This window comes from Habropoda laboriosa, unplaced genomic scaffold (assembly GCF_001263275.1).
Source record: "Habropoda laboriosa isolate 0110345459 unplaced genomic scaffold, ASM126327v1 scaffold666, whole genome shotgun sequence".
NCBI lineage: Eukaryota > Metazoa > Arthropoda > Insecta > Hymenoptera > Apidae > Habropoda > Habropoda laboriosa.
The window spans coordinates 201,079-222,462 of record NW_017100786.1 but is presented as its reverse complement, the minus strand read 5'-3'; the positions used below and the strand labels follow the sequence as shown (position 1 = coordinate 222,462).

Here is a 21,384-nt window from a genome sequence, read left to right as displayed (position 1 = left end):
TCTCCGCAGCCTCCTGCGACATGACTTCCTCGCAGAAGGAGGCCACGGCGTTCCAGGACCTCTCACCCGTCACCATGGCGCTCACCACGGCCGACGGGGAGAGGTCCCACCCGATCACTTGTTGGAGGATACGGCGCTCCCTGGAGAATGACGGGCATTCCTCTAGGATGTACTGCGCCGTGTCCTCCCCTCTATTGCAGTGATGGCACTGCGTCGTCGCCTCCCGACTAATTCGACACAGGTACTCACCGAAGCACCCGTGCCCGATGAGCACCTGCGTCATACGGTAAGTGAGCCTACCCTGCGTCCTGCCTATCCACTTGTCGAAGACAGGCAGGACCGCTCCCACAGGTCTGAAGACTCTGGTGTTTCTAATAGAAAAAAGAATAAGATAGAAAAATTAATAAAAGAATGCGTAAAATTGGTCATAATTCACGGTAGACCATTTTTTTTTTTGTTTTTTTTGGACGATAACGCCTTCTGCAATAGTATTGGTATGATTCTACTGGAATCAAGATGAGGGCACACGACAAGGTATTAATTCGCACGCTATTCGAATATCTGTTTCAATGAAGGCAAAACAAATTCGCGCAAATATAAACGGAGAGATTCATGGAAAACTTGTCTGTAAAATAGATGCTGCAACATGTATAAACCGTTCATTTTTGGGAATCAATGTACAATTCTGTGACGAAGACTTTAATATTGTTTTGCGAACGTTAGCAGTAAAAGAGTTATTCGACAGTCATGATGGTGTAACATTAAAACATGTAATGAGTGACAATAACAACATTTTTTCAGTGACTACAGACAACGATTCCAATATGATAAAACATGTTCGTTTGTTGGAAATTGAACAGGACGTTAATAATAATGAAATGGATGATGAGACTGCTAACATATTACACATAACATGGAATGAAAACAAATAAAACAGAAACAGCAGAGGTAACTCAGCACGCAGACTATAGATATGTAGGGGAGAGTCATGCAGTACCGGCCAAAGCTAGATCTCGCTTATACTGTTAGTTGACTGCACTATTGATGGAAAAATAAATGAATACTATAGCGGCGACATTCTTTTTTCTTCAGTATTACCAGAGTTCTAAGACGTTTAACGTTTACGCTGGTGTTCTGTACGACAAAAGTTATTTTTCATGGCTGCAATGGTTGGGCTCACGTGGAGTGTGCGGATCAAGAAAATATCGATCACTTTATCTGTGATATTTATAGACGTGCCTAAATAAAAGTTCTATTCTATTTTTAAATGATTTTTACTAACATTATTTATTACTTAGACCTTAAAATCTACCAACTAAGTAGCTGGCCGGTACTGTACGATAATTTTTCGTCCGCTGCAAATTACAACTTCTTTATTTCTACGAATTATTTATCTTTATGAGAAAATTTAAGAAAAACCATTTGTCTCCTTTTATTAAGCACCCTTTTTTTTTACGCGGAGGAAATCTTCGGAAAAAGACACCCCACCCCCCGTGGGGGAGGGAGGCGAGGTAGGGGGGGGGCACGGGAACTTGGTACTTCTTCCGCAGTCCCCCCCGCACCGACGGCTTACGCCCCGTCCTCGGGGGAGGAGGCGTAGCGTCACCTCCCCCCCAAACTCCGCCCGTAGGCACGGCAGCGCCAGGGGACCACGCCCGGCGCCGCCCCTTTCCCTGGGGGACCGTAGTGGTAGGAGCCAGGCCCCCGCCTGACCCCTCACAGTCTCGTACCCTTTGTACTACAAATTACTTTTTCGAAATTTCATTTTTACCAACATTAACCCAAGTTGTAGTACAAAAACTTAGAGTGGCCGGTACTGCACGACTCTCCCCTATATTGTTAGATGTATGAGATATGCCGCTCACACTCTATAATTAGCCGTTAAAGATGCTTTAAAAGAAACATTAATTACAAATATTATTCACAAAGCACGGCAAGTATGTAGAAAATTGCGTAGGCCAACAGTAAGAGGATTGTTGAAAGCAATGCAACAACGAAAACCAATATTAGATTGTGTTACGCGGTGGCATTCTACACTCCTATGCCTCAACATTTAATGGAATTAAGAAACTTTTGCGTTAAATCTGATGAAGAATTATATTTGACAGAAGAAATTTGTAGTTCGATAGAATTTATATTAAATACTTTAATGCCAGCCCGCATTGCTACAAAGAAATTGCAAGAAGAACAATTATGTGTAGGTGATTTTTACCGTCTGTGGACAAATTACAGATTACAAACTGGTAGAATCAAAACTGAATTATCAGCAAATCTTGGTAACGCAACAATGAAAAGACAAAACATGCTTTTCGATAATTATATTTTCCAACCAAGGGTATTTCTTAATCCTCGATGTAATATAAGGCCATATTCATTTTCTGAAATAGTGGAAAGGCCACATCGATCTTTCGAACCACTACTTACCAAGTAAAACATACTAATTTACAATATCTTCATAATAATACATCCATCTACATTTTATATCAATACAAAATTTAAAAAATATAATTATAAAGATAATAAATAACTTTCCAAATTGTTATTGAAATGAAAATTTATTGTAGTTATTTTACATTCACTCTGTGTATTATTTATGAATAAATAGAAAAAGAACTGTATTATTTTTTTAAATAATTTAATATGAGTTAACTAATGAGATTTTTGGTTTTGTTTTTTGTTAGATAATAACTTTAGGCACCAGTTTAGTTGTACGCAGCTTGAGTTGGTCTTCTAAAGGAATATCAGATATCTGAGTCCTTAAATGAGTTTTAATTTGTGTAAGGTATGAAAAAGTTGATTCGCAACAGTAAGTAGCTGCAAAGCAAGACAGCAGACGACGAGCGTGTTTACGTAAACATGGGTATTCAACTGCATTTTTTCATATTTCAATGGGATCTTTTTTTGTATCAAAAAAATTCTTTATGATATTTTCTCCCAATTCAATTAGTTCCATTTGCAGTTCCATTGGTGCCCTAGAGATATCAACTAAATGTGACTCATACGCCAATTTCATTGCCAAAGTATGTTCTTCGAAATCAGAAAATCTATCATGGTATTCTTCAATTAGCATGTCCAATACAGCTATATAGTTATTGAAAGTTTTATATAGGTACAACATATTTCTGCTCATTTAACATACTTTTTAAATGAGGGAAATGTTCTCCAGATATTTCTGATTTAGAGAAAAGCGTTTTGAAAAAAATTAATTTTTTCGAAATACAGTAAAGATTCTATAAGAGTTCTTTGAGATCTGCGCGATGAATGTTTATGATCTATCTCCACTACAAGGGCGGACCACCCTTGAACCAGGCAAGCGACTAATGTGACACGGTCACGGTATCTCCTTATCGCATTCGGTGGCGGCATGTCCGTAAGACAAAGCTAACAAAACTACAAAAGTTTGTTATTTTCAATTTTTCGTTAATAAAAATTTCATCAAAATATTGGGAGATTTTCCTGATTAAAATGATGCCAAACACGATATTGTTACAAAACTTGGTTGTGTCGATTGGGCTTGTGAATCTTCCTTTGCTTGTACGTTTTTCAACGTTCATTTCACTGTTTACAGAATGTAACACCATTTCTGTAAGGATCTCATAGCTGTGCCAAAAAGGAACCGTTATACAGTACTAGAACTGAACCTATCCGGTTATTCTTGAATGGGCCACTCTTCTTCAGATTAACGGTTCGTAAACGGCATTGCCTTTGATCCGTTATGGAATAGGAAGGAACGAATTTTTACCTCTAACGAGTTTAAAGGACACATAAGAATACACATAGGCGTTGTTATACTCACGTTTACACTACTCAGGACTCTTCACAAGCAGTTCGCAAGCAGTTTGCGAACAATTATAATTTACTAATATGTTAAAAATTTTACTAGTCAGTGTTTTTGATGAGTACGTGAAAAAAATTAAAGAGAAAAAAGTGATACTATTTTTTGCAAATAATATAACAACGTATGTGAACTTTTTGTGTTTGTATTATTTTTTGGGAAATGAAGATGACATTCAATTTTTTTTTAAATAGAATTAAAATTCTATTCTATGCTGACTAGTAAATCCGTTAACATTCCGCAAGCCGAGACTCTGCGCATAGCGCCAATAACGCCATCACTGTTTTTTCTCGTCCTTGCTCCTCTAGTCTGGTATGGAGGTCCCGATCCTGCAGTATGATACCGAAACTTCAAAATATATCGGTATTCAATTTCGGGATAGAACAATAGCGAGCGTTTCGTCTTACTTCAAAGCAATGTCGTACCCGTGGTTTCGCATATCTGTCGTAGGTTTTGGAACGAACCGCCTGCAGATACGGAGATCTTACTACTATGCCAGCGTGTACCGCCAAGGTGGTAACTTAAAGGTGGAGATTTCACAGACGGAGTCAAGCACAGCGAGCGGAGTACTCCTCATGTCCCTGTGCTGCCCCGCTATCCGTCTTCTCATCTTTGTACAGTGCCTATTTTCACACACTAGGAATATACACACCTGACTAATTGTAAGCTCGATGACCTGGCTAGTCAGCCTTGACTCTAGCATCAGAGCCGTTTAAAGGGAATTAGTAATTGTAAGCTAGGGAATCAATCTCCGCAGAGTGAGCTACTACGTTATCTACAATGTTACGTTTAAACAAGAAGGGATTGAGGCTATTAAATAAATGTTCGTACAGAAGTTGTTTGGCATAAAAGGGCAGATTATGTAGTATAAATAATTTTTGTATGGGTGAAGTAGTGGGGGAGATACCAAAGTCAAGTTACTTTTTTTAAATGAAACCCTGTATTTTTAAATTTATAATGTGGTAGCGTTCATTGAGATAAATTCAACGAAGTGCCACATTAGGTCATTTCGTTTTATGGAAAGTTGTAAAATCGTGGAGAATCACACGCATTTTTATTATTGGCTGAAACGGTCACATCTAGGTGCTAATCCATCGCGTGACGGTAAGCATCAAAGGTAGAGCGAGTGACTTATTCCCCTTGCCACTGTATTGTCCCGCTCGTCATCTTCTCAGCAACACCCAGTAGTAGTACTGCGCCGTCTCCTCCTTCTTGATTCGTCACGGGTACTCACCGAAGCATCCGTGTCCAGTGAGCACCTGCGCCAAACGGTAGGTGAGTCCACCGTGGGTCCTGCCTAGCCACTTGTCTAGGCGCATCAGCTGTTAACGCCATTTCGTCAGAGCTAACTGTTGAGCCTGGTGTCTCGAGGTCTCCGTCTCACGTGATAGCTCCGGAGGGAGCATTTTTGAGCAAAATAATTTTTTGATTACTTGCGTCAGAAATATCTGGAACCGAAAGTAGGGTGGGCGCAAAATTGTTTAATCGCTTTTCGGTTATTGCAAATATATACAATTTTCTACAGGATTGTGATTGCGTAGTGAATACATAAATACATAATAGAAAAGTTGTGAACAATAAAAAAAACCATTGAAAAGAATTTTTAAACTTTTCCAAAAATGTTGCTGAGCTGAAATATGTAATTTTTATCAAAATATACCTTCGCTACAAGCTTCTAACAAATTATCCGAATGTAACCCTTTTCCCTAGACTTGTCTTGATTCTCACATTGCCCACCAAACAGTGTCTCGATTCTCAGACTGTCCACCAAACGGTGTCTCTCCCTCCACATTCGACGGACAATGTGTACAGATACAGGACAGCGATATATTATGAAATGAAATTAATCACTCAATAAGTATTAACACGTTGATCGCCCAGCGTGAATCGGTAGAGTTTCTCCCGAGGCCCAAATCCGATATTCGGAGTGTAAACAGCGCGATTAGCTGGAATAGCGATACGATGCAATGCGTTGTTTAAATGTAGCCCCGTGAGCAGTCGGTGACCTAACGTCATCGTTGAACCTTCGGTTCATGACAAAGTGTCTGGCCACGAAGTGGGGCAAATCTATAAGAAGGATGTGCGTTCGGTGCTACGCAAAAAAGAGGCGAACTCTCGAACGCCAGGAAGCAAGGAAAAATTTACAAAAGTCTATAACGTATTGTCCTAAGTGTCCAAAGTCACCTCAATTACACAGTAGATCTACTTTCGCGCATAGACACATAAAGGCAACACACACGTATTTCCCTAATTGGCCGAAGGGTCACATTTGCTTAGACGCTTGTAGACAACGCGTAACAAAGAAAGTGATCAAGACGCATCGGAACTGAGTGGGAGCTGAGAGCGATAGCGAGTGCCGAAATGCGAAACATTGTGGTAGGCGCAGATTTTTATTTTTTAATTACACGGCAAAACGTATTAAAAACCTGCTAACTTTACGTCAGTACATTTATCTTTTTATGCTTATGCATATTAAGAATATGTTCAATTTCATGAGACATAAGTGGAAACAATAGTATTAGTAGGATTTCCATATTCCTCGCGGATATTGGAATCCTACTATTGTGTCAGCGTGGGTCATATTTCGGGGCTTCGAGAGAGTCAAGGCGAGAATAGGCGGAACGAACCAAGTTTCCCCTTGTCCCTGTAACGGCTCGACTGGCATCTTTCTAGCTCCCAACAGTACTTATAGTCGGGGCCACGATATAGCGAGGTCGTAAAATCGATCAGACGTCAAAGTAAACATGTTTTAGCTGCCGGGACCCGAAAATTGACAGAGATACGAGCAGATAAGTACTTGAAACCATTGTCAGGACCGTACGAAGAATTCTTGTATCCAGCGAAAGTCAACTGATTCTAATATATTTACTGAAAACTGCATGCAGCTAGGACAAATTAGGGTTTCTCCCTCTGGGGGAAGCCCCTTTTGGAAGTACGGTTACAGGTAAAGGTCTTATTGATGTCTTTAGCATCTTAGTTTATCTACTCGTGTTATATACAGATAGAAAGTGCAAAAAGATTGTGTAGCTTAATATTAACATATTTTCCATTTGTAAATGAAATACCATTTTCTACTTGAAGTACCAAAGTTTATTGTTGGAACCCTCAAACAGACTGCAACACACGGCCTTGAGTGCCGCAACATCAATCGATGCCGATTCTTCAGAGTTTAATTTACGACCTCGCTATATCGTGGCCCCAACTATACATAAAAATTCACTTTTGCAAAGTCGCTAATAAGTCATTTTGACCCGGTTGGTAGTTCTAGTGTTAAAATCTTTTACAAGATCAAATATTTTAAGCGAGAATCTGCTAAAGGGTAGCCGGTTATTGACATAAGGTTTAAAGGAGGTGTATTATTTATACAAAAGCTCATGTTCCGGTTCATTGCTCACCAATCAGTGGATGCTTTTAATTGGCCAGCAGAGCAGTGAAGAAACTTGTCATTATCTCCAAAGTTCCCCTGGATTTGCATCCATATCCTTCATGCAACACTTCATAGAATAATCCACGTGAAGAGGAAGAACAAAGAACTCGATATAAAATGCAAAAAGTGTACAAGACGATAAAAAGAAATTCCTCTTTTTCGATAGAAAATAATTTCTTGCTAGATAAATAACTCCTGAAACCTATTTGGACCTGGAGTATCCAGCTTTGGGACTGGATAATAACATGGAAATAGTTGAACGTTTCCAGAATAAAGTGCTGCGGAAAATGGTATTCATATTTCACCGGTATTCAATGGAAAAGAAACATACTCGGGATTCCCTAGAACTCTACTACCCCCGATAGCTGACCAGATGTGCTTCCGAGCCACGGTCAGCTAACGCGGACCTACTACACAGGGTGACCAATAAAAATTACCATCTTGAATATTTTAGGAGTCACGAATGTAAGGGAAAAACTTTTCGAATGAAAATTCTCTGCTAAAAAAGGGATCATCCTTGTTTCTTCTGTAGGAGGTGGTCTAATGAACTTCACTCAAATCAGGACGTCGTGCTAAGAACGCTAAAGCTAAGCTAAGAACGGACTCTGGTCGAATCGCGAAGATATATCCCTGGGCCGAACCGATGGGTACTCGAGTCTGGTGTTTGTCACTCGCCAAGAGGCGCAGGCCAAGCCATAAACCGTCCCAAAATGCCTACATTTTATTTGCTAATAACAGCCCTTAAGACGAATACAAAGACTCGTAACACAATATCAGTCAAGGTCGCAGAAGGTTGATCGTATAAACTTATAATTGCTCTTTTAACAACGTCAGGATTTATCGAGGCACACGTGCCCCCGTGACCTTCACTGACCTTGTATTATAGGCCTTTGTGTTCGTCTTGGGGGTTGCTATAAAGAAATAAATAAAAAGCAGAGATGACCTTCGTATCAAAAAAAAGAAAAGAGAGAAGGCAAAGTATAGAAAATACAGTTACAGGATTTCCCTTCGACAACGTAAACTCGACGAGATTGTATCGAAGCGACTAATTCGTTTGGGAAAGTTGCGTAAAAGTGGTGGACACCCTACAGAGAGGAAGGTTAATTGGGGACTCGAGAAAGAAGGTTTAAGTGGCTGTGCACAGGAAGCACATCGCTGGAGATGCAGGGAAAAAGGTCGATCTGGATGCTTGATATCCTGTGGTTGCGACTAAATTGAGTTTTCCTCTTGATTGTTCCACTTTCTTCGGAATCCTGTTGGAAACGACACGAGAGTGACGAGTCTAATGGACTCCCAGTTAACTTTCTGTACCGTTTATTTCGTTTCACTCGATCCTAACGATAAAATAGAATGTGTGTACGTTATCAGTGGAGGATTCGATGAATTGTACGTATTAGTGTATGAAATTCTGATTCGATTAGCATCCGTCGAGAAGAAAATTGGAAATAGTGTAGTGTGTATAGTTGGGGCCACGATATAGCGAGGTCGTAAAATCGGTTAGGCGTCAAAGTAAACATGTTTTAGCTGCCGGGACCCGAAAATTGACAGAGATACGAGCAGATAAGTACTTGAAACCATTGTCAGGACCGTACGAAGAATTCTTGTATCCAGCGAAAGTCAACTGATTCTAATATACTTACTGAAAACTGTATGCAGCTAGGACAAATTAGGGTTTCTCCCTCTGGGGGAAGCCGCTTTTGGAAGTACGGTTAGAGGTAAAGGTCTTATTGATGTCTTTAGCATCTTAGTTTATCTACTCGTGTTATATACAGATAGAAAGTGCAAAAAGATTGTGTAGCTTAATATTAACATATTTTCCATTTGTAAATGAAATACCATTTTCTACTTGAAGTACCAAATCATATGCTACCATTCGTTTATTGTTGGAACCCTCGAACAGACGACCTCGCGAGTTTAATTTACGACCTCGCTATATCGTGGCCCCAACTATACATACATGTGCCCGTTCGTCCTTAGTCAGAAGAATAAGCTTACGATACGTCAATTGTTATTGAGCAGAAGAGGCCAAACACTTATAAACCAATTAAGCGTTAGACGTTTTTTCTGATTGTAAAGTTAAATACATGTTAGGGAAATAAAATGTTCGAATCCTCCAAAATAGCAAATTAGTCGACTGTATCATAAACTTAGGGCAACATGTTGTCCTAACAAGTACGGTGTTTCCTTTTTTTTATTATCACTTTGTTTTTTATGCAAACTGCTTGAGCCTCGTCTACAAAAATCTATTATGGTTGTATTCATAAACAAACGTACTATAATCCTCTTTACTTCCAAATCTCTGAAATACCTCCATCAAGAAAAATTTTAATCGATTCATCGTATACCCGATAATTTCAAGTGTCCCACTTTATATATTAGTCACATGAGCTTTTTTTTATTGATTATCCATATAAATTTCCTAAATTACGTAGCTCAATAACTCATTGTAATTTTCAATTTCAGGTGAATTGGGGGATTATGACCCCAAACTTCACGAAGGAAACTATATTTCCGAGCACAAATTACTACTTAAGCAGACGGAGGCTATTGAAGAAAAAGCTATGGAACTGCATCAAACAGAATTAAAAGGATTCACTCCAGAGCAAGCGGAAACTCACTTTCTTAGATTAGCATCGCAATTGGATACATACGCTGTTGATCCACACGCAGTAAAGGTAACAGAAAAATAACATCTTTCTTTAAATTATTTTTTCCTTCGAATGAATTTTCTTAAGTTTTAAATTTTAAAACTAATCCTTTTCTGTTAGTAAATTTAATTATAATATCATAAATACTTATTGAGTGTCATTAACAAGTTAAGAGAAACAAAATGCAACTAGGGTAGACCGAGGCGAATCGGATCAAAATAAGAATTCAGTCTATATTTGTTATATCGCTATGGAAACGAGTACATATTTCGATTATTCGTATTACGTCATCCCTCTTCCCCACACCTAATCCAATAACTTATTAATTGTTTTAAGTCGTTGTTTAGTGCCGACAGATATTGCCATTGAGACGAACGCGTGCGAATGTTATAATTTTGGTGCGAATCTAAGATACGTAATCTGCATGTCGTGTACTCGCGTCGGTTTGCGTTGTGTTACAGACTTAGATCACGAGTGCAAATAGTCGGATAATTTTTAATGAGGCCTGAAGCGCTCACGGAGTACCTTATCTCGAACGTTATGATATATATAAAACCCTATGGATCATTCAGTGCTCGGACTGATTGAATAGATGGTTGGTTGGCGTTCGGAACAAGATTGACTCGAAATTCAGAAGAGGATATGCGTCTAAGTTACTGAAGGCGGAGTTAAATTTGGGAGGTGAAAAAATGGGAGAATATAGAAAATCGATTATTGGTCGTAGGGTGTTTCTTGAGTAGATGGAGAGAGGGTAAAGGTGGTGGTAGAAGGATGAGGTGTCTGGGGTTTAAGAAATTCTGGAAAAAAAGAAGATCGGACATGAGAGAAGGAAAGTACTACCTTAATAATTAGGAAGTCGGAACAATGGTGGTAAAAACGAGTCTTGAAAACGCCGTTCGTTTGTGCGTTTATCGAGGGTACGCGTCTCTAACCGTCTCGGCTAATCCCATGGGCCGCGGAATCCTTCAGGTCCGTTTTACAACTGGTGAACTCCTAAACTAGAGTAAAGAAAATGTTCGGTACGGAACACTGCAATTAAGCTTGAAAATTGAAATGTTTATTATTATTAATGTGTATGCTGTCCAAATTTAGAATACGATATATTTTAGATTATTATATCATAATTTGTCTATGTATGAGAACGTGTAAATATCTGGAAAAATATGTAGTATCGGAAATTCTCGGCCCTACTCGAGCAGCCGTAAGGGGCAAAGGACAATAAAAAGCAGAACCCGAGACGCGAACTAGACCCTTTCGCGAGGGCCTCGGTGACGCGCGAGGCCCACCGACGCGACGTGTCAGTAATTTCGGGAAATACCGAAAATGGGGATGTGTACTAGGGGTGACGAGCGAGTGCGAAAGTTGTGCGTGTAGTGGGAGAAAGCGAAGGAGTGGAAAGAAAAAGTAGGTATAAACAGAGATGGTGCCGAATGAAAAAGGGATTGTTGCAAAGGTTGTTGTCGTGATTATTGTTGCGGTCGTATAAGGAGTGTCTCGTAAAGAGTCGTTGTTGAACTTATACACTACCGTCCATAAGTATTTGGACACCCTATAAAACGGAATAATTTTTTTTAAATTGGGCCAAACGACTTGAGTTTTTTTGAGAAGTTAGAAAGATTAGTTTACTAGATGACGTGCACAAAAAATTTTGAAAAAATTTCAGTTTGTGGGAATCGCGAAGAAAATTGTAAAGGTCACTGTTTACAACTTTTTTATCTAGGCTTGTGATGAAAATTTAAAACATACGTTTTGTAGATCTATGTGAATTATATACGTGCTGATAATTTCATCGAAATCGGTGGATGGAGAAACAAGCGACAAGTAGTAGGTGAAATAAGATAATCTAAAAATAGCGTTATACAAGATTGTGACGAATCTAATAGATTTGGATAGTAATTCTTTCAGGACTTTTCCAGTTATGAGGTCGTACCCGGGAGCTTTTTCGTTCTTAGTTTTTTTATCAAGTCATGGACTTCATTTGCTACAGTTTTAAGGTTGGAAATTGTAGAATTTGTGTTTATAGGAGGTGTTGGCGGTCCTCCGTCATTGGTAAATATTGATTCTAAATATGTTGCAAATTCTTCAACTTGTTCTTCTATAGATTTGGTCCATGTGTTGTTTGATTTCCTTATTGGTGGGATTTGCATCGTTGGTCTTTTATGTTTTTTTGTTGCTGTTCATAGTGAGTATTGGGTTGCCTCTGTTGCGTCTAGTCTCAGCATGTATGTATTTAGTAAATTCTTGGTTTATATGGGACTGGATTGATTGTTTGATTTTCTTGGTAATCTTGTTCAATTCGCTTTTTAGATGAGGTGTACGATAGCTTTGCCACTATTTTCTAATTTTTCTTTTATATGTAATTTTGTGTATTGTGGATTTAGTATATTGAAATGTTTTGCTCATGCCGTTAGCATAAGTTGTGGACTCGAATGTAGCAGTTTGCATATTTACGATAAGTGCTATAGCTGCCTCCTCAATATTACTTGCTTTTTTGAGGGAAATGTTACATTTTATTTTAGATTCCAGTAGGTGCTTGAATTTGTTCCAGTCTGTGGTAGAGTTTGTGAAGCTTATGCGTGTTGTTTTTTCTCCAGTTTCAGTAAAGTCTGTGAGTATGGGTATGTGATCAGACGTCATGTCCAGTAGCTGTGAATTCTAAAATGTTGAAGTTTGTTATACCAAAGTCTAATAGGTCTGTTTGTTTAGTGAGATCAGTAGGCCAATATGTTGGTATTCCTGTTAATATTATATTTTCTTTTCTTTTGGTAATTTGGTTTTAAAGTGTTGATCCTCTGGTAGATATTAATCTGGAGCGCCAATGCGGGTGTTTTGCATTAAAGTCACCTGCTATTAGGTATTTTTCAGAGTGCGTGTTGAATAGATTTTCTCATTCCTCTGAATTCGGAGAATGATTGGGCGGGCAGCATATCCCAGTGATTGTTACGGCTCTTTTCGTGGTGTAAATTTTGACGGAGGTGGTTTGAATGCTATTCGTTTTGAAGCGGTTCTAGTACGATGTGTTTAAGTGAACTCCTGATGAATATGCCAGTTCCTCCGTGGGCTCTTTCACTTCGGTGCATTGTCCCGTAATGTAAATAGTGGTATTTTAAAGTATGATTTTTCCGTTTGATGTGCTTCTGATATCAGTATTACATCAACTTTGCTCCTCGAGATGAATTCTTTCATTTCTAGCAGTCGTTGTTGTAATCCGTTACAATTCCAGTGTACTATTCGCATTTACTTTTGTTTCAGATGCTTTTTTTCTGTTAGGAGTTGTAGCATTAGTGTAATCTGTTGTGATTGTTGTTTAATTAAGTCTACTATTTCGTTTAGTTGAACGAATGACTGAGGAGTTAGTTCTTCTTGTCTTTTTGATTGTACTCGATTTTGTGTTTTGTTTATTAGAATATCCGTGTTGGTGCCAGTGATTACATTTGAGTAGGAGCGTATAGAGAGTGGTGGGTTATTTGGTGTTATAGTTGGATTTGATGTTCCTGTTGTGATGTGTTCCGCTTTTGCGTTGTACTGTTGCCTACTTCTTAGTGGTAGGTGTAACTTTTCTTGTAACATCTTTCTCACCATACAGCCATTATAATTAGCCTTTATAATTACACATTGTGGGATATCCCTTTTTATTCTGGGTGTTTCAACAGTGACGAGTATATTGCACAGAACTTTTAGTTCGTTAATTTCCTTATTATTTTCCGCTGGTGCAAGTTCAATTGCTGGGTACTTTTTCTTGTGAGATTTATAATGTTTTTTGTAGTATGTCCAAGTGTTAGGTTTTCTGTAGAAACGGTTTATGGCACGATCGACCGGGAACGGTTATTTTTGAGTTGAGGATTTTCGTTTATTGCTTGCACGGGTCTCATTACCTCCTCCGAGGGTCACTAGAATTGCTTTGCTAGATTTTTAATAATTTGTGTCCCTCGCGCTCAGTAGCCTACGAACATACCATAAACCACGAATTTCCGAACGGCATATCTGTATGTAACGGTCCGCTAAACAACATATTGTCCCAACAATATTTTTTAAGCAGAAATTTTTATTTTATGTTACGACATTCGATGCCTTGTTGCTTTAAACGATATTTCATTGTTACGATGCTGATATTTACATTGTTTTTGCAAGATAAAACTGTTCTTTATGCAGAAGCAGGATACGATTTTTTGTAAAAAATCAAACAATTACTTTATCTCCTTTGACTAAAGTAGTTTCTGTTTGAATCTCGATTTGAATATTGCCGACACATTTGCTGTCGCGGTCGCGCTATCTTATGAATGTTCAAAAAGCTCGCGTTCACGACTGTTACCCGCCGAATTAATCTTAGGTAACTGATTCAAATCTTGTTTTACTCGGAACGTTAGCAAACGTAGAGTGCGTCACGAAACGATTGACGACTTGTTTGAAATGACTCGAGTGTTCGATTGCGACACGAAATGTACGTGATGTCTCCTCGAACGGCTGGAGAGTGTGTGTTGTTCGCTCGAGAGAATCTTTGCGAATGTCGCCGTGACTCCCTCGCCAAGTGTAAAACGTACGCACAAATTACCAATCAACGTGCCCCTTAAGTGTCACCCACCCTTCCATTGTGCCCTTAGCGCGCTTCTCCTTGGAAGGAATGGGGTGATACCTGCGGGTACGTGGAATCTTCGCTGTCCTTCGGTAACGCGTCGGAAATTCCCGCCAGGTCAACCCTCGGCCGAAAGTGTCGTTAGACGCGCGTGTGGATTGACCCTTCAGGAATACCTGGTTTATGACACGTCTTTGGCTATTGAGGACGCCGAAAGATAGAAATTCTAAAGCCATTGTTTACAAGAAATTACTTATATTTTTGCGTAGCTACGAAGCGTCTTTGTTCTCAAAAGTAATCTTCTGCTGCGAGCGTGTCACAAACCCGGTCAACGAAGACCCCGTGTGTTTCGTACCTGCGCGACGGAACATTTGCCTATGCTGCTGTACTCTCCTTTAACAAAATCGTTTGACTGATGCAAGTGGTTAATCATATTTGCAAAGATCATTTTTAGTCCTTTTGATTATAAATATAAAAAGACTACTTTAAACCGACCAAAATATATACGCATCTCGAAAAGACCTGTATTTCTCAATTATACAAACCATTATAGGAGTCCTAATCGGGGATTTGCTCTTTTGTATTTCCTTCTGTAAATTCCATACATTTCTGAATAACAAATTGGGGGATCGTTGGATAAGCACATGTGAGTTTATGCCTTGACCAGCTCGTTCATCTTTATAACCGCTGTATTTAGGGGAAAATCGATGGTGTGTCTATAGTGTACGACCAACGTTACCTCCATTAAAAATAAAGAAACTTTAATATACGGAATCCGGACAGTGTGGTAAAATGTCAGTTGTTTTAATATTATCCCTGCAAGAAATAGAAATTTTATGTCTTCAAGAGGATCTGCATTTTTTATAACATCTATATATTTGTTAAAAAAATCTACACAAAAGAATTGTGTTTCTCAAAAAATGTGTGCGTATATACCAATTTTTGTTTAAAACATTTCTGTGCAAAATTAAAAGAACAGTCCTAAAATTTTGTGGTGGCAATTATACGGGACATCCTGTATATAACAAAATGGAATCTCTCTTGTTTACTAGAAAAAGTTTAATTGACGTTGATGGCTCCATAGCTGTACTTTTTCCGTAAAAGACATGTTCAAATAATATATTGGTATATTACTATGCAAGTAAATTGATACAAAAAATGGAGACAATAATTAAACAATTAATAAACCAATATTTGAAAATGATTATTAAAATCAGAAGAGAAATACGTGAATAGCATATTATACAATAAAAACACTTGTTTTTTTTCATTTCAGGACCAAAAGGGTGCACAACTGTATCTCGGTATTAATCACTGTGGAATACTAACATTTCAAGGATCTCGTAAGACTCACCATTTCCGCTGGCCGGAGGTGCAGAAAATCAACTATGAAGGAAAAATGTTTATTGTACATTTAACGATAAGTGAGGTAAAAGTTCTTTGAAATTTTTATCGTAATCATCATTTGACACACATTCTTAAACGAAATTTTGTATATGATATGTTATTAGACTCAAAACCTATCCTAACACAATATAAATCAAATTGAGATCTTTAACGAGAAATTTTTTGCAATAATTTATTTCAATAATAACTTTGTGTAAAATTAAACTTACTGCAATGGCGCATATGTATAATTTTTAAAATAGATCGTACTTCAGAGAAATAACAATTGTATACATTAATATTTATAAAAGCACAAGTACAATTATCATTATCGTGTTTTACTCACTTTTTTCTATTGCATCGCACACAGTTGTAACATTTTTCCTATTTTTCATGTTTAAATACGTGTCTGATATTTAATACAAGTTATTTAATTTAATATACAGGGTGGGGTACCTAAGTAACTCGATCATTCTGTGATGGAAAAATATACTTTACTGAAATGCTGCTTTTATTAGTATCAAAGGAGATGTTATCCCATATCAATACTTTTTCTCTCTCGGTAGAGGCTCATCTTTTTTCTCACATTTAATGGAGTACCTTAACCGTTCGAGTCCCAGGGATCATTGAAAATACACTATCGAAAAATGCCGAACAGCGCAATAGCTCTTGTCTTAATTGATTGCGAAAAGAGCTAAGCGGCACGATAACGCTTTTCTTATTTTGTGTCGTCTGTATCGCTATGTATATGTACTATTAGTTAATATTATTTTTGAAGTTTTTTTCAATAAAAATGATTGAAAAGGTAACAACGAAATACAAAATGTATTACTTGTATTATTTACATAAAAAAACAGCGATGCGATGTACATGCGTCAGAAAAATTGAGCGCGGTATTTCGACAGACTGTGAGTGCACCGTCAGTTGTCCATAGCGTTTAAATGTACTGGGTCTTTTCGACATAAAATCTAAACAGCGCGATCGCGCTGCTTGGGACTCAAACGGTTACGGTGTGTACAACGACATAATGGTTGGAAATGATTTAAAGTCGTTGAAAACCATGTCGGAAAATAATTTGTATCCTTTCGCGCTTGAGATTCCGCGTAAGCGCCATAGCAGGAGGAAGACGAGACTACATTCTGCTCTGCTGCTAAATATTTCATCATTGATATCAGACAATATTCTCCTTGATACCAATAGCAACATTTGTCTGAAGTATGTATTTTGTCTTTTTTCTATCACTTAAAACAGCCAACTTATTCAAGTGGCCTGCTTTAGATGTTTCGCAATGTATAGGTATTTATTGGGAATCTGTACTAACGACTGAATATATTATTCATCATGACTAACGCTTATATTATATGTTGTTTGGAAAATTCTGATAAACGATAGTTACATAGTATCGAAAGGGGCATTAAGTTTCGTATGTCCTTTTTTCTGGATGAACATGATTCAGATATTCGAAGGACATTCTAAATTTTTCAACAGAGTGATGTAGTTTTTGTTTCAAACTATAGAAGATTTAATTAGATGTTTCGCTTTGATGCTTCAATAATTTGCTTTACGCGCGACGTCAATATCACCGGAAACTTGAATAACACAGAAGTGTCTATTTGGCAATGTAAGAAGAGAAGTGATAATTGTAAAAAAAAAAACAAAAGCTATTTTCATGAACATGTTAGCAGGAACGTAACGACGTGTCCTAATTACCAACCCATGACCAATAATATTCTCATTTTTTCACATTGCGAACACGTAGGACAATTACAATGAAGTAATTTTATCAAACAAAACATTAGCTAAATAAACATCACTGTGTCAAGTTTTTAGTTATTTCCATTCTCCAATTTTTCCCATGACACGCGAAACGAATGTTGGAGAAGCAACATAAAATACCTGATTCTCTTTTACATTTGAATTCAATCAACTTTAATACACTTTTATTAAAAACTCAATTTTTTTCATATTATTTAGAAAAAGGAAAAGTGAAATTAGCGCTTAAATATGCAAATCGATTCTACCTACAGAGAAAGTAGTTATATTATCTGATATTCATTTTCAAAACGTGTACTGTGCGTTGCTGGAAAGATGTCTAGCGGAAGGAATACGGGTCTGATTGGGTTATGTCTCCATAGGTCAGTGACCTATGACCCGCGTGTCAAAGGTGACACGCTAAGACATTTTCGGTGACACGCATCGTTTACGGACGAAACCGAGCAGATCACAAATAATCATCACACAAAAAACAACTGTGTCTATCTTCTATCAACGAGGTTCAGAATCGTTAATTCGGAGCTGAACCGTAGCGAATCCGTGGTCGTACAAGGTCGTAATGCACGCAACAATATTGGATATTTCTAGATGTGACACGGCACCCGAGTTAAGCTAGGTTTTTCCCGAATTTTGACACACCGAGCTCAAATGGTTCACCTCACTACCATAGATCCACCTTCTGTAACACAATAATAGAAGTCGGGTACACGTATTGTTATTATTGGTTGGACATGAAGACATCGGCGTATCGAATAGCATCGCGTGACTGAAGAATTAGGCTGTGGGTATAGTGAATGCGTATTCGGACGAATTGGCGTTCTGACGAATGAAACATCTGCAGACTGCAATGCATACACTCATACGAATCTGTATACATATTTGATTGTTTGACGTATTGAGTTAGTCAGAATGCCAGTTCGTTCGAATACGCATCCACTATAACCACAGCCTTAGGTGGTGCAAGCGAAGTATCCCTCTTGCCGCTGTGCGGTTCCACTAGTAGATGACTAGAAAGATTTCCAGCAACGCACGGTACAGTGTTTGAAATAACTCGCAATTAAGAGCTTCTTTAAGCTGTGCGTGTTAGGTGGTACATCTTGTAGTCCAACATTTATCTTGAGTATTTCCAATACCCCGGTTACTTTTGACGACACCAACAAAATGTCAAAAGAAAAGATTGATTCTGAAAAGCTGCACGATATCAAGGAGGCCATTTGAACCAATAGATTGTTACTATTTCACATTTTTATCGAGACATGATGGTCATCTTCAGTTTTTTAAATAAGATGTCCAATATTTTTTCCGGAATTTCGATAAAGTATCAAACGCTGTGCAAAAAGGTATAATACCAACTAGGGTCTAAGGTTAACAGTTACTGAGATATACGCAAATAAATCATTTTGTATTTGGAATCACGTTCAGTCTGATCCGCGGACCACCCGCGGAATATTATTATAAAACCAGCCGATTTTATTTTCATCCGGTTTAAGCATTTGTTCCATAGCGGCTAGCAATCTGGACAAGGGAAGAAACCATCCAGCATTTCATGACATACAAGCTAGAACGCTGTTTTTGAGAATGTCTCTTTATTCATTAATCCCTTAAGGAATAGTTTCTTTTTCCTAAACGTCGTTTACGACCCCAACAGCTAGTTGTACGTGTCATAAAACGTGAGTTCCTAAAGGACTTTGGCACAAAGGCCCGGCAGCCCCTACCTGAGCACACGGCGAGTCCCAAGCCTGGCGGAAATTCAAATGTTTAAACATTGCTGACCTTCACCCTCTCTTGTCATCGCCTAGTCCGCACGGAGCGTGTCGCGGACACACGGATAGGTCGATGGCAATTAGGGAAAAATACTCCTACCGATAGCCAATCGGTGAAGGAGTACCATTCCCAGAAGGGGGAAAACTCTGAAGAAAAGAGTCTAAATTCAATCGCCAAGAAGAACAGTCTAACCTCAGTGTCCAAACAGGAGAGTCTAAACTCAGAGTCTAACCGGGACAGTCACCAATCAGTCATCAGAAGGTACTCACCAGGAGTATCAGAACACCATATAACCAAGAGGTCTGGAGTAGTCTACCGACCAGACTGGTTTCATTCATTCGCGTCATTCATATCACTTTTAAACAATAAAGTTCACCTATACATATCCATAGTGCAAGTGTCAACTAATTTCCATCAAAACTATCCTGGCCTTTATAACAATTCGCCAGGAAATCGCCTAAGGCCGCGGCGCGGTACTAACTAACAAAGATTTACAACCTTTGCTAGACCACGGTCCATACCGCGAGTCTCGTCGCGGACGCGGGAGAATACAGTCAACGTGATCATTGACATGATGTGAAAAATAACTATGTTTACGAAAGCAGGTCATGTTTGTAAATACAATTCTTATTTAATGTTAGACACTGTTAACAGGAGATACTGAGTAAAGTCACAAGGGAACATCTCAAAACCAAATTTCTTTTTTAACTTAATTTTAGCACGGGTAATGTCTCGTGCATTTCTTTGCCAATTAACCCTAGAACTGATGGGGTGGGGGTTCTCGAACCCACAAGTCAAAAAATGTTAAATTAGAATCATCTTCCTTCTGTAAAAATTTCTCAAAAAATTATTTATTGTCGTATACACATTTAAGTTTGATATTCAGAAGTGTGAAAAATATTGTGCACGAGAGAAAAAAACGGACTACGCGTCATGGTACTGGCGATCATGCGAAGCGAAGCCTTACGATCTTTTTATCTCCAAAGAATAACAAACTAATCATAGAATGAAGAATCAAACTAACTAATCGAAAAGGAACGATGCAGCGATCAATCAATTACAATCCAGCATTTGATGAACGTCGTACTTTGCTATTTATGTTCAACATCAGAAGAATCACATTCAGACTAGTTTCATGTTAGTACCTGCACTATTGTACAATATTATTTTATTCTATAAGTATATATAACTAAAAATAAATTGAATGCAAACATATCTATAGCTATCTTTCTCACAAAGTGTGACATATTTAAATGTTATAAAAAGAGTCTAGCGGAATAAGCATGATAAAAGTGCTCCTAAACCAAACGAAACGTGTGATACGTCAATTGAAAGAACTTACGAGGAAAACCATTTCGATAAAGTTTTAGCCCTCTATTCCTATTATTAGGGTAGTTATCGACCTAAACATCATTTTCATTTCATGCTTCATTTCTTTTGTTCTATCCGATAAAAAATTATGAAAAAAATCTGATACTGTAGCCAGAGTGTTACATATCTAAGAATTTTTTCAGATGTTTTGAATGGTAAACCTATTTTTACAAAATTAAATAACATTTAAAATGCCAAATTTTTACTGACGTTATCAAATGACAACATTTATATTTTTACAGTAGAAGCTGCCTGTTATGTTTATTACCTCATAATTTTTCCAGATTTTTTAGAAGAGGCGTAATACTTCAAAAAAAAAAAAGATACGATCACATTTCGTAAAATTCTCCCTCTTTTTTTTTTTTTACGTGGGGAAATCATGGTCGCCCCGCCCCCAGGGGATGGGGCGGGGTAATGCCGGACTCTTACCTGTTAAAACCCCACGGTGGCTATCCTCGGCACTCCAGGGGTGGGCCCGGAATCTCTTACGAACACAACCGGACCCACTCCACGCCGGGCCCCTCCCTCGAGATGTTCGATGTCGCGTGCCATGGGCTGCCGAGTCCCCCCTCAACAGCTCTGTGGCCCCGGCCGCCGCGCAAAGACC

General features: G+C 38.3%; 1 protein-coding gene across 1 annotated transcript in view; it reads left to right on the top strand.

Moving 5' to 3' along the window:
• The window catches only part of LOC108577220 (protein 4.1), a gene marked incomplete at its 5' end in the record, with an annotated part of 173,845 nt that overhangs the window by 31,737 nt on the left and 120,724 nt on the right, over window positions 1–21,384 (top strand). The window contains 2 exon segments of the mRNA XM_017940351.1: window positions 9,726–9,937; window positions 15,760–15,912. Coding sequence (XP_017795840.1) covers window positions 9,726–9,937; window positions 15,760–15,912 — 365 coding nt within the window.